Raw genomic sequence first — 13,883 nt, forward strand, 5'->3', positions numbered from 1 at the left:
AAAACTTACTTAGAAGCTCTCAGTTTAGCTCTGTTAAAAACGTAGCTGGAAAGCCCACTGCAAGTGGGAAATAAGTCACTCCCCCTTCTTTTGCATATGAAAAGACCCTTTACACAAACAGGAGCAAGATGGAGAAGGTAGCTGACGGTATTCACATAAAACTTTGGGGCTTGGCTAGGAGTCTGAAAATCAGATCAATGTCATTTAAAAATAAGCAAAACTTAACATTTAAAAAAAAACATTTAAAAAAAAAAAACTCATGGGCTATATAAATAGATCATCTACATGTGTATAATGTCCCTTTAAGCTACATTTACCTATAGGGAAATCACTCTGTCTTTGAAAACAAAACAAAAAAGTACTTAACCCCCTGACTGCTTGAGTTGCCATATAATAGATGTGGTTAATGGCTTTTCTTGTTAGAGTGAGACGTTGAACATGTGAAGTGTGATGACCAGATGAATGTGGTGTTGTGTGGTTTTTTTTTTTGTTTCATTATTTGCTTAATGGACCCTAAATTCCTGCACTGATATTAAATGTGTAACTTTATGCTGTCTGATCGGTGTTCTCACAATAATGTAATCTACATTCTTTTCAGTCTTTTCTTTTAAAGGCCAAAATTTGTGAATCATATTTGTAATGTCTAAAGTTGTGCTTAAAATAAATCCGTTCTGCACCTTCAAGTTTCATTTCTTAATATCCAAAGTATTTTCTAATGTCTGTTACTGGATCATGTGAGATCACAAACTCTCGTCATAGCAATGCCTGCAGTGGGGGCAGCGCTTTAGCCTGCAGTGGGGGCAGCGCTTTAGCCTGCATGTCTATTTAGTCCTAATTAAGGATTACGTTAAAGGGATATGTAGCCCAAAACATTTTTTTATTTTTTTTATTCAGACAGAACATACAATTTTAAAATAATTTCCAATTCACTTCTATTAACAACTTTTGCTTCTTTCTCATGATTTTCTTTGTTAAATGGATACCTAGTTGCGCAGTGTGCACATGCCTGAAGCACTGCATGCCATCTAGTGCTCTTACTAATGTATAACATTGTTGCGAAACTGCAGCCATATATTGCTGCAGACCGGGCACACTTCTGAGTTTGCATCTCTGCTTATCAACAAAGGATGATAAAAAAAAAACTAAGAAATTGATTATAAAAGTAAACTGGAAAGTTGTTTAAAATTGTGTGTTCTATCTGACTCTTGACAGTAACATTTTGGAATATGGAACACAAGTTTTGTTGTCATGGATATATTTGGCCACAGGGTGGCGCAGGATAACAATGTTTCAGCATAAAGGATAAAAGCACTTAGGTTGCGCTGAGATTACCTACAGACTTGTTACATGGGAGAGCTTATCTCTGTGTTTTTGTGATACTAGATCCCAGTTTGCAGATCTGTGTATATGTGCTAATATAATCTATGTATATATGTGTGATTTTGTGATGTTAGATCTCAGTTTGCAGATCTGTGTATATGTGCTAATATAATCTATGTATATATGTGTGTTTTTGTGATCTTAGATCCCAGTTTGCAGATCTGTGTATATGTGCTAATATAATCTATGTATATATGTGTGATTTTGTGATGTTAGATCTCAGTTTGCAGATCTGTGTATATGTGCTAATATAATCTATGTATATATGTGTGATTTTGTGATACTAGATCCCAGTTTGCAGATCTGTGTATATGTGCTAATATAATCTATGTATATATGTGTGTTTTTGTGATACTAGATCCCAGTTTGCAGATCTGTGTATATGTGCTAATATAATCTATGTATATATGTGTGCTTTTGTGATCTTAGATCCCAGTTTGCAGATCTGTATATATGTGTGTTTTTGTGATGTTATATCCCAGTTTGCAGATCTGTGTATATGTGCTAATATAATCTATGTATATATGTGTGATTTTGTGATACTAGATCCCAGTTTGCAGATCTGTGTATATGTGCTAATATAATCTATGTATATATGTGTGATTTTGTGATGCTAGATCCCAGTTTGCAGATCTGTGTATATGGGCTAATATAATCTATGTATATATGTGTGTTTTTGTGATGTTATATCCCAGTTTGCAGATCTGTGTATATGTGCTAATATAATCTATGTATATATGTGTGTTTTTGTGATGTTATATCCCAGTTTGCAGATCTGTGTATATGTGCTAATATAATCTATGTATATATGTGTGATTTTGTGATACTAGATCCCAGTTTGCAGATCTGTGTATATGTGCTAATATAATCTATGTATATATGTGTGTTTTTGTGATACTAGATCCCAGTTTGCAGATCTGTGTATATGTGCTAATATAATCTATGTATATATGTGTGCTTTTGTGATCTTAGATCCCAGTTTGCAGATCTGTATATATGTGTGTTTTTGTGATGTTATATCCCAGTTTGCAGATCTGTGTATATGTGCTAATATAATCTATGTATATATGTGTGATTTTGTGATACTAGATCCCAGTTTGCAGATCTGTGTATATGTGCTAATATAATCTATGTATATATGTGTGATTTTGTGATGCTAGATCCCAGTTTGCAGATCTGTGTATATGGGCTAATATAATCTATGTATATATGTGTGTTTTTGTGATGTTATATCCCAGTTTGCAGATCTGTGTATATGTGCTAATATAATCTATGTATATATGTGTGATTTTGTGATGTTAGATCTCAGTTTGCAGATCTGTGTATATGTGCTAATATAATCTATGTATATATGTGTGATTTTGTGATGCTAGATCCCAGTTTGCAGATCTGTGTATATGTGCTAATATAATCTATGTATATATGTGTGTTTTTGTGATACTAGATCCCAGTTTGCAGATCTGTGTATATGTGCTAATAATATAATCTATGTATATATGTGTGATTTCGTGATGCTAGATCCCAGTTTGCAGATCTGTGTATATGTGCTAATATAATCTATGTATATATGTGTGTTTTTGTGATGTTAGATCCCAGTTTGCAGATCTGTGTATATGTGCTAATATAATCTATGTATATATGTGTGATTTTGTGATGTTAGATCCCAGTTTGCAGATCTGTGTATATGTGCTAATATAATCTATGTATATATGTGTGATTTTGTGATACTAGATCCCAGTTTGCAGATCTGTGTATATGTGCTAATATAATCTATGTATATATGTGTGTTTTTGTGATGTTATATCCCAGTTTGCAGATCTGTGTATATGTGCTAATATAATCTATGTATATATGTGTGATTTTGTGATACTAGATCCCAGTTTGCAGATCTGTGTATATGTGCTAATATAATCTATGTATATATGTGTGATTTTGTGATGTTAGATCTCAGTTTGCAGATCTGTGTATATGTGCTAATATAATCTATGTATATATGTGTGTTTTTGTGATCTTAGATCTCAGTTTGCAGATCTGTGTATATGTGCTAATATAATCTATGTATATATGTATGATTTTGTGATACTAGATCCCAGTTTGCAGATCTGTGTATATATGCTAATATAATCTATGTATATATGTGTGTTTTTGTGATACTAGATCCCAGTTTGCAGATCTGTGTATATGTGCTAATATAATCTATGTATATGTGTGATTTTGTGATGCTAGATCCCAGTTTGCAGATCTGTGTATATGTGCTAATAATATAATCTATGTATATATGTGTGATTTTGTGACGCTAGATCCCAGTTTGCAGATCTGTGTATATGTGCTAATAATATAATCTATGTATATATGTGTGATTTTGTGACGCTAGATCCCAGTTTGCAGATCTGTGTATATGTGCTAATATAATCTATGTATATATGTGTGATTTTGTGACGCTAGATCCCAGTTTGCAGATCTGTGTATATGTGCTAATATAATCTATGTATATATGTGTGATTTTGTGATACTAGATCCCAGTTTGCAGATCTGTGTATATGTGCTAATATAATCTATGTATATATGTGTGATTTTGTGATGTTAGATCTCAGTTTGCAGATCTGTGTATATGTGCTAATATAATCTATGTATATATGTGTGATTTTGTGATGCTAGATCCCAGTTTGCAGATCTGTGTATATGTGCTAATATAATCTATGTATATATGTGTGTTTTTGTGATGCTAGATCCCAGTTTGCAGATCTGTGTTTATGTGCTAATAATATAATCTATGTATATATGTGTGATTTTATTTGATATTGAAATGCTGATGATGTTTATATCCTTACTAGGTACCCGGATCATTTATGATCGCAAGTTCCTGTTGGACCGCCGCAATTCCCCCCTGGCTCAGACTCCTCCCCACCGCCTGCCTGATATCCCAGGGGTAACCAGCCCTAATACGGCTGTAGTGGAGGCCAAAGTAGAAACAAACAACTTGAACAATCATGACAGGAAGACGAACCTGGGCAAGTATCTATCCTCTTGTTTCCCATAGGTTTTATTCATTTTTTCTCTTGTTAAGTGTGTTCAGTCCACGGGTCATCCATTACTTATGGGATATATTCTCCTTCCCAACAGGAAGTTGCAAGAGGATCACCCAAGCAGAGCTGCTATATAGCTCCTCCCCTCACATGTCATACCCAGTCATTCTCTTGCAACCCTCAACAAAGAAGGAGGTCGCGAGAGGAGCTGGAGTTTTTACTTAACTATTCTTCAATCAAAAGTTTGTTATTTTAAATGGCACCGGAGTGTGCTGTTTTTCTATCTCGGGCAGTATTTGGAAAAAGAAACTGCCTGCGTTTTTTTTCTATGATCTTAGCAGGCGTAACTAAGATCCACTGGCTGTTCTCGACATTCTGAGGAGTGGGGTAACTTCAGAAACTGGGAATAGCATGCGGGGTCCTCCGCAAATGAGGTATGTGCAGTACATTATTTTCTGGGAATGGAATTGGAAGAAAATACTGCTGTTACCGTATGATGTAAGTACAGCCTTAAATGCAGTAGTGGCAACTGGTAGCAGGCTGATAAATGTATGCACAGTCGAGTTATTTTCTAGGGACTAGAATTTGACTGAGAAAATACTGTTAACACTGAAATAATACTTCTCTGCAGTGGTAGCGACTGGTAGCAGGCTTAGTGATAGCTTTGCATGACATTGGAAAATGTTGTTTTTTAATAAAACGTTTACTGGCATGTTATTCGTTTTTGTGAGGTACTTTGGTGATAAATCGCTTTGGGCATGATTTTTTTCCACATGGCTAACATATTTTCTGCATGGAAACCGTTATATCAGGGCTCCCACTGTTCTAATAGGACTGGGAGGGACCTTGTTTTAGCGCCTTGTTGCGCAGTTAAAATTCTAGCACAGTCTTCCTGCTTCTTCCTCCTTGATCCAGGACGTCTCTAGAGAGCTCAGGGGTCTGCAAAATTCCTTTTTGAGGGAGGTAATCAGTCACAGCAGATCTGTGATTAAAAGCGTTAAATCTTAATTGATATCTGTTTTATCCGTTTTGGGTATTGAGGGGTTAATCATCCTTTTGCTAATGGGTGCAATCCTCTGCTAATAATACACTTCTTGTTAAGAATTGTTTATTTATATCTGTATTTTGAAGCGCTGCAGCGTTTTTTATATTGCTTGTAATCTTATTGAAAGTGATTACCAAGCTTGCTAGTTTCATTGCTAAATCTGTTTAAACATGTCTGATTCGGCGGAAACTGTTTGTTCATCATGTTCAAAAGCCAATGTGGAGCCCAATAGAACGATGTGTACCAATTGTATTGATATTGCTTTGAATAAAAGTCAATCTGTACCGATAGAGAAACTATAACCAGACAACGAGGGGGAAGTTATGCCGCCTAACTCTCCTCACGTGTCAGTACCTGCGTCTCCCGCTCGGGAGATGCGTAAGATTGAGACGCCAAGTACATCTAGGCCCTTACAAATCACTTTACATGATATGGCTAATGTTATGAAAGAAGTATTATATAATATGCCCGAATTAAGGGGCAAGCGCGATAGCTCTGGGTTAAGGACAGAGCGCGCTGATGACACGAGCCATGTCTGATACTGCGTCACAATTTGCAGAACATGAAGACGGTGAGCTTCATTCTGTCGTGACGGTTCTGATCCGGGGAGACCGGATTCAGAAATTTCAAATTTTAAATTTAAGCTTGAGAACCTCCGTGTGTTACTAGGGGAGGTATTAGCGGCTCTGAATGATTGCGACACGGTGGCAATTCCAGAGAAAATGTGTAGGTTGGATAGATACTATGCGGTACCGGTGTGTACTGACGTCTTTCCTATACCAAAAAGACTTACAGAAATTATTAGTAAGGAGTGGGATAGACCCAGTGTGCCTTTTTCCCCTTCCCCGATATTTAGAAAAATGTTTCCTATAGACACCACACGAGACTTATGGCAGACGGTCCCTAAGGTGGAGGGAGCAGTTTCTACTTTAGCCAAGCGTACCACTATCCCGGTGGAGGATAGCTGTGCTTTCTCAGATCCAATGGATAAAAAATTAGAGGGTTATCTTAAGAAAATGTTTGTTGAACAGGGTTTTATATTGCAGCCTCTTGCATGCATTGCGCCTGTCAAGGCTGCAGCGGCATTCTGGTTTGAGTCTCTGGAAGAGGCGATTCGCACAGCGCCATTGGATGAGGCTTTGTGCAAAGTTAGAACTCTTAAGCAAGCTAATGCGTTTGTTTCAGATGCCGTAGTACATCTAACCAAACTTACGGCTAAAAATTCCGGATTCGCCATACAGGCGCGCAGAGCGCTCTGGCTTAAATCCTGGTCAGCGGATGTAACTTCCAAGTCTAAGCTACTTAACATTCCTTTCAAAGGGCAGACCTTATTCGGGCCCGGCTTGAAGGAAATTATTGCTGACATTACGGGAGGTAAGGGCCACGCCCTTCCTCAGGACAGGGCCAAACCAAAGGCCAAACAGTCTAATTTTCGTGCCTTTCGTAACTTCAAGGCAGGAGCAGCATCAACTTCCTCCGCTCCAAAACAGGAAGGAACTACTGCTCGTTACAGACAGGGTTGGAAAGGCAACCAGTCATGGAACAAGGGCAAGCAGGCCAGAAAGCCTACTCCCGCCCCTAAGACAGCATGAAGACAGGGCCCCCTATCCGGAGACGGATTTAGTGGGGGGCAGACTTTCTCTCTTCGCCCAGGCTTGGGCAAGAGATGTGCAGGATCCCTGGACGTTGAAGATTATATCTCAGGGATACCTTCTGGATTTCAAAACCTCTCCTCCACAAGGGAGGTTCCATCTATCGAGGTTATCAACAAACCTAGTAAAGAGAGAGGCATTTCTACAATGTGTACAAGACCTCTTAATCATGGGAGTGATCCACTCAGTTCCGCGATCGGAACAGGGACAAGGATTTTACTCAAATCTATTTGTGGTTCCCAAAAAAGAGGGAACCTTCAGACCAATCTTGGACTTAAAGATCTTAAACAAATTCCTAAGGGTACCATCGTTCAAGATGGAAACCATTCGAACCATCCTACCCATGATCCAAGAGGGTCAATATATGACCACAGTGGACTTAAACGATGCTTACCTTCACATACCGATTCACAAAGATCATTATCGGTACCTAAGGTTTGCCTTTCTAGACAGGCATTACCAGTTTGTGGCTCTTCCCTTCGGGTTAGCCACGGCCCCGAGAATTTTTACCAAGGTTCTGGGCTCACTTTTGGCGGTACTAAGACAACGAAGCATAGCGGTGGCTCCGTACCTAGACGACATTCTGATACAAGCGTCAAGTTTTCAGAATGCAAAGTCTCATACAGAGATAGTTCTAGCATTTCTGAGGTCGCATGGGTGGAAAGTGAACGTGGAAAAGAGTTCTCTGTTACCACTCACAAGGGTTCCTTTTCTAGGGACTCTTATAGATTCTGTAGAGATGAAGATTTACCTGACGGAGTCCAGGTTATCAAAGATTCTCAATGCTTGCCGTGTCCTTCATTCCGTTCCAAGCCCATCAGTAGCTCAGTGCATGGAGGTAATCGGCTTAATGGTCGCGGCAATGGACATAGTGCCATTTGCGCGCCTGCATCTCAGACCGCTGCAACTATGCATGCTCAGTCAATGGAACGGGGATTACTCAGATCTGTCCCCTTTGCTAAATCTGGACCAGGAGACCAGAGATTCTCTTCTCTGGTGGTTGTCACCGGTTCATCTGTCCAAAGGAATGACCTTTCGCAGACCAGATTGGACGATTGTAACAACGGATGCCAGCCTTCTAGGCTGGGGAGCAGTCTGGAATTCCCTGAAGGCTCAGGGATCGTGGACTCAGGAGGAGAAACTCCTTCCAATAAACATTCTAGAATTAAGAGCAATATTCAATGCTCTTTTAGCTTGGCCTCAGTTAGCAAAACTGAGGTTCATCAGATTTCAGTCGGACAATATCACGACTGTGGCTTACATTAATCATCAAGGGGGAACCAGGAGTTCCCTAGCGATGTTGGAAGTCTCGAAGATAATTCGCTGGGCAGAGTCTCACTCTTGCCACCTGTCAGCGATTTTACATCCCAGGCGTAGAGAACTGGGAGGCGGATTTCCTAAGTCGCCAGACTTTTCATCCGGGAGAGTGGGAATTTCACCCGGAGGTATTTGCTCAACTGATTCGTCGTTGGGGCAAACCGGATCTGGATCTCATGGCATCTCGCCAGAACGCGAAGCTTCCTTGTTACGGATCCAGGTCCAGGGACCCGGGAGCGGTGCTGGTAGATGCATTAGCAGCCCCTTGGGTTTTCAACATAGCTTATGTGTTTCCACCATTTCCGTTGCTACCTCGACTGATTGCCAGGATCAAACAGGAGAGGGCATCGGTAATTCTGATAGCGCCTGCGTGGCCACGCAGGACCTGGTATGCAGACCTAGTGGACATGTCGTCCTGTCCACCATGGTCTCTTCCTCTGAGGCAGGACCTTCTAATTCAGGGTCCTTTCAACCATCCAAACCTAATTTCTCTGAGGCTGACTGCCTGGAAATTGAACGCTTGATTCTATCAAAGCGTGGGTTTTCGGATTCGGTTATTGATACATTAATACAGGCTCTGAAACCTGTGACCAGAAAAATTTACCATAAGATATGGCGTAAATATTTATATTGGTGCGAATCCAAGAGTTACTCATGGAGTAAGGTTAGGATTCCTAGGATATTGGCTTTTCTAAAAGAGGGTTTAGAAAAGGGTTTATCCGCTAGTTCGCTAAAGGGACAGATTTCAGCTCTGTCTATTCTTTTACACAAACGTCTGGCAGAGAATCCAGATGTCCAGGCCTTTTGTCAGGCTTTGGCTAGAATTAAGCCTGTGTTTAAAGCTGTTGCTCCTCCGTGGAGCTTAAACTTGGTTCTTAAAGTTCTTCAGGGTGTTCCGTTTGAACCCCTTCATTCCATTGATATTAAGCTTTTATCTTGGAAAGTTTTGTTTTTGATGGCTATTTCCTCGGCTCGAAGAGTCTCTGAGTTATCTGCCTTACATTGTGATTCTCCTTATCTGATCTTTCATTCAGACAAGGTAGTTCTGCGTACTAAACCTGGGTTTTTACCTAAGGTTGTTTCTAACAGGAATATCAATCAAGAGATTGTTGTTCCATCATTATGTCCTAATCCTTCTTCAAAGAAGGAACGTCTTTTGCATAATCTAGACGTGGTCCGTGCTCTGAAGTTCTACTTACAGGCAACTAAAGATTTTAGACAAACTTCTTCAGTTTGTCGTTTACTCTGGACAGAGGAGAGGTCAAAAGGCTTCGGCTACCTCTCTCTCTTTTTGGCTTCGTAGCATAATACGTTTAGCCTATGAGACTGCTGGACAGCAGCCTCCTGAAAGAATTACAGCTCATTCCACCAGAGCTGTGGCTTCCACCTGGGCCTTTAAGAATGAGGCCTCTGTTGAACAGATTTGCAAGGCTGCAACTTGGTCTTCACTTCATACTTTTTCCAAATTTTACAAATTTGACACTTTCGCTTCTTCGGAGGCTGGTTTTGGGAGAAAGGTTCTACAGGCAGTGGTTCCTTCTGTTTAATGTTCCTGCCTTGTCCCTCCCATCATCCGTGTACTTAGTATTGGTATCCCATAAGTAATGGATGACCCGTGGACTGAACACACTTAACAAGAGAGAACATAATTTATGCTTACCTGATAAATTTATTTCTCTTGTAGTGTGTTCAGTCCACGGCCCGCCCTGTCTTTTTAAGGCAGGTTCTAAATTTTAAAATTATAACTCCAGTCACCACTGCACCTTATAGTTTCTCCTTTCTCGTCTTGTTTCGGTCGAATGACTGGATATGACATTTGAGGGGAGGAGCTATATAGCAGCTCTGCTTGGGTGATCCTCTTGCAACTTCCTGTTGGGAAGGAGAATATATCCCATAAGTAATGGATGACCCGTGGACTGAACACACTACAAGAGAAATAAATTTATCAGGTAAGCATAAATTATGTTATTTTGCTTTTAAAAATGCCTGGGCCACCAAATTCTTTAAACGCACTTATGTATGGGGTTAACTGCCTGAATCCCTGAAAGCTGTGCAGCTGTGTGTGAGGGCTGTTGAGTTTTGCAGGGTCATAGGATGTGTACCCAGTCCGGTTAGAGTGTTTAGTCCATTTCCATGTTTTGTATGTTTCTAGGGAGATTACAAAGTGTCTGTGTTTGATTTGGCATTGTATAGCTGTAGGTTAGGGACCCAGGGGGGAGGAAGAGATCTTGATATTGTCCTGGCCTATCACCATTTGGCCAAATGCCGTAACTATCTCTTCTTGTTTGCTTGTAATCTAGCTGTGTGCTTGCGACAGTGCCGGTTGTTCTATGTGTTGCAATATTCATTCCAATGGTGTTCATTGGGGTTGAGGGCAGGGCTCTATGAAGGCCATTTGAATTCCTCCAGATCATATTCATCGAACCATGTCTTCATGGCCCTTGGTTTATGCACAGGGGCACAAAGTCAGAAGCACTCAATTGTCTAAAATGTCTTTGTATCCTGTAGTATGACCCTTCACTGCAACTTAGTAACCTAACCAAGCCCTAAAAAAATCTCCCCAGACCATCTGCCTATCTAATCTCAATTAAACTCTGCTTTATAAAATCATGTGCCATTTGTGACCAGAATAACAATTTTACAGGTAGCCATTCTTGAATGTGCCGGGCTGCATAGCTTTGGAGAAAAGTGTTTACAATCTACATAGGGCTCTTTCAACTTCTACAGTTTGCGTGGGGGGGGGGGATATGTTTATATTTATTCCCTTCTCTTATATCTTTTATTTGTTGTGTTTTCAGGTGACGATTCTCAGTTCGAGATGGACATCTAATCTCCGAGATACTCTACAAGAGCTCCCAAAACTTGCGTGTACCTGACTCAGCCAATAGAATTACTTTGTTGCAAAACCATTCTAAGGCGCAGTCCTGCGTGTAGAAATCTGCCCTTCCAGGTGCCAAAGGTCAACACACAAAAAAAAAGCTCCCTTTATGTTGTAATTTTTTTTTTCCCCCTCTCAAGTGGCTTAATTCGCCCAGCAATTGGCAGAAGGGTGATGAGGCTTGTGAGTGTTTGCTGGCTTGGTGTTAACAAGCAGGAAGAGATACAGTTTGCCAATACTGTAGATAACTTATTAAAATAGTTGGTGGAAGAAATTCTGCACCTCCCTTTACTGCTGTTTTTGTTTTACCTTCCTAAGCCGCCTCTTAGGTTTTTGTGATCCCACTAAATGTTTGAATCCTAGTTTGGTCACATGGTCAGGAAGCTGTGTAGTGTTTTTGTTTGGACGGTCCAGTGACCAGAATCTGACCGCTTCATACGGCTGTGCATTCATTATTTCTGAATGTTTAAGGAAATACGCACTCCAGTAGCGCTCCAATTCCGACCCTTTTATCACATGATGAGAGAATCTCAGCATCTGGCCACCTACAGACTGACACACCAGACCCCTTTTTTATTATACCATACTGTGTTTTCATTGTAACGTTAACCTGAACCCATTTATATATTAACCAAAAACACATGCTAACATGAATCTTAGTTTTCTTGCAGTCCAACCTTTTAGCCTCCCTGATTTCTCTCCATCGCGTAGGAGCCGTACAAGTGGGGCACATGTAGGCATTTCAATAGAAGTTGTGGTCATACTTACTAAGCACTGCTACCGAGAACCAATAGACGCCACACAATGGTTTCATTACATGGCCACATATGCACCAGGATCTAGGAAGCGTGTGGTAGTCACGTGCAGACTCTGATACATCTCTGCCCAGCAGTCTATGTATGATTTAGTGATGCTCTCACAAGGCGCTGTTACATCACTCGGCACTTCAGAACTCGTAGTAACCAATAAGAACTGCGTGTTTTTATTTCCAGTAAGTTTATAAAACATTTGTCTTCCCCATAATGTTGACAAGTTAATAACTATAAAACTGATACTTATTGAGGAGCATTATCCAGCCTTTGTGTTTTACCAAGTGGAGCGTTTAAGTGCATATTATGATATCTACATGTTTATATCGATGCAGAAACCATGGGTTTTGTCATATTAAAAAGAACTAGAGTTTCATACTAAAATGACCATGATTTGATCTGAATTTCAGCAAGTAAAACATAACCAACATGTAAATTCTACATAGACTTGATTATGATACATTTGCAAAAATGTCTATTAACCGTTATTAATTATTTCACTGTTTTTGTTTTGTGGTCCCAGATAGAGGTCGCAATGCACAATAAAATATTTCAACCAAATGGGACGGACTGGCAACTGAAATGATTTATTATGAGCCAGTCATACAATTTAATGGTTACATCATGTGCTGCATTGTGAGATTTGCGTGTTAATACATTTCAGCTGTTTGCTTGAATTATAAAGTAAGGCGATCAGAAATTTTAGTTTGACAATCTTATTACAAATGCTTTTCCTTAAAAAAAATAATATAAAAAGAACATAATCTAGCATATATTAGTTTCTGAAATGTTCATCAAAGAGTTTTTTTGTCTTTCTCCTCTTAATTTCACGTATTACTCACGTATCCTACCCCTGGGATTTGGCTTTCACGCCAGTTTTCCAAATCCACAACAAGCCTTTTCTATTTGTGAAGAATGTAGGTATGTAAGCTAGGTGCTTTGGGAGCTGTAACATTTTTATTCTTTAATATACTCTATCTAATGTATCCAATTTTATTGTCTCTGAAATGTGAATGAAAAACTGCGTTGTCAGGTCCCCACCTGTTCCGCAAAGTCAGGGGTTTGTGTTTTTTTTTTTTTTTTTTTTTTTGAGTACAACACAAGCTTGTGATTTAGGTTGTGTGTTAACGGGAATGACGGGCACGTCGTCCAGAAGGGCAGTTGCTTTATACTATCCTTGATCCAGAGCCTTGCACATTGTATATGGGGGTAGAAGACCAGGCCAGGGTCATTTCTCCAGGTGTTATTCTACCCTGTAGTGTAATATTATGCACAGTGGGAAAAACACTTCTACAATATTTGATTGCTCACTACTTGAATTATACTGATGTTAAATAAATTTCAGTTTAAAAACTTTGCCTGCTCCTTTTATATTGAATATCTAACCTGTGGCTCAGGTTCCTAAGCTGCATATCTGATGCTTGTTTAACGTGTTATATAGTATTTACTATGTAGAAATGTCACCCTGTCTGCTTAGAGTTAAAAGTCCATAATAATGAAAAATAATGACATGCTCTAATGCATTAGATGTCATTTTTATTTTATTTTTTTAACACTAGTAATGCTAAATCTCTCTCTGTTTAGAGGTTAAAGAACTGCTGGCCCTGAGTGGAAACTACTGGTCACCCAGTCAGCAGCCGTTGTTTTCACAGCCGATCTATACACATACACACTTCTCAAAAATAATAAAAATATATATATATATTTTTTTTTTTAACATCGTTTCCCAGTTTCTTTTCAAATCCTGTGGCAATATCTTTGTAAGTATCATTTACA

The 13,883-nt window shown here is 39.5% G+C and overlaps 1 protein-coding gene across 1 annotated transcript in view; it reads left to right on the plus strand.

The window, feature by feature from the left end:
* EIF4EBP2 (eukaryotic translation initiation factor 4E binding protein 2) overlaps positions 1-13,463 on the plus strand; it is a 30,888-nt gene extending 17,425 nt beyond the window's left edge. Inside the window, exons 2-3 of the mRNA XM_053691937.1 lie at positions 4,215-4,391; positions 11,219-13,463. Coding sequence (XP_053547912.1) covers positions 4,215-4,391; positions 11,219-11,250 — 209 coding nt within the window. The 3' untranslated portion in view covers positions 11,251-13,463. The remainder of the gene's footprint in view (positions 1-4,214; positions 4,392-11,218) is intronic.
* The last annotated feature ends 420 nt before the right edge of the window (positions 13,464-13,883 follow it).

This window comes from Bombina bombina, chromosome 9 (assembly GCF_027579735.1).
Source record: "Bombina bombina isolate aBomBom1 chromosome 9, aBomBom1.pri, whole genome shotgun sequence".
In the NCBI taxonomy this organism is placed as follows: Eukaryota; Metazoa; Chordata; class Amphibia; order Anura; family Bombinatoridae; genus Bombina; species Bombina bombina.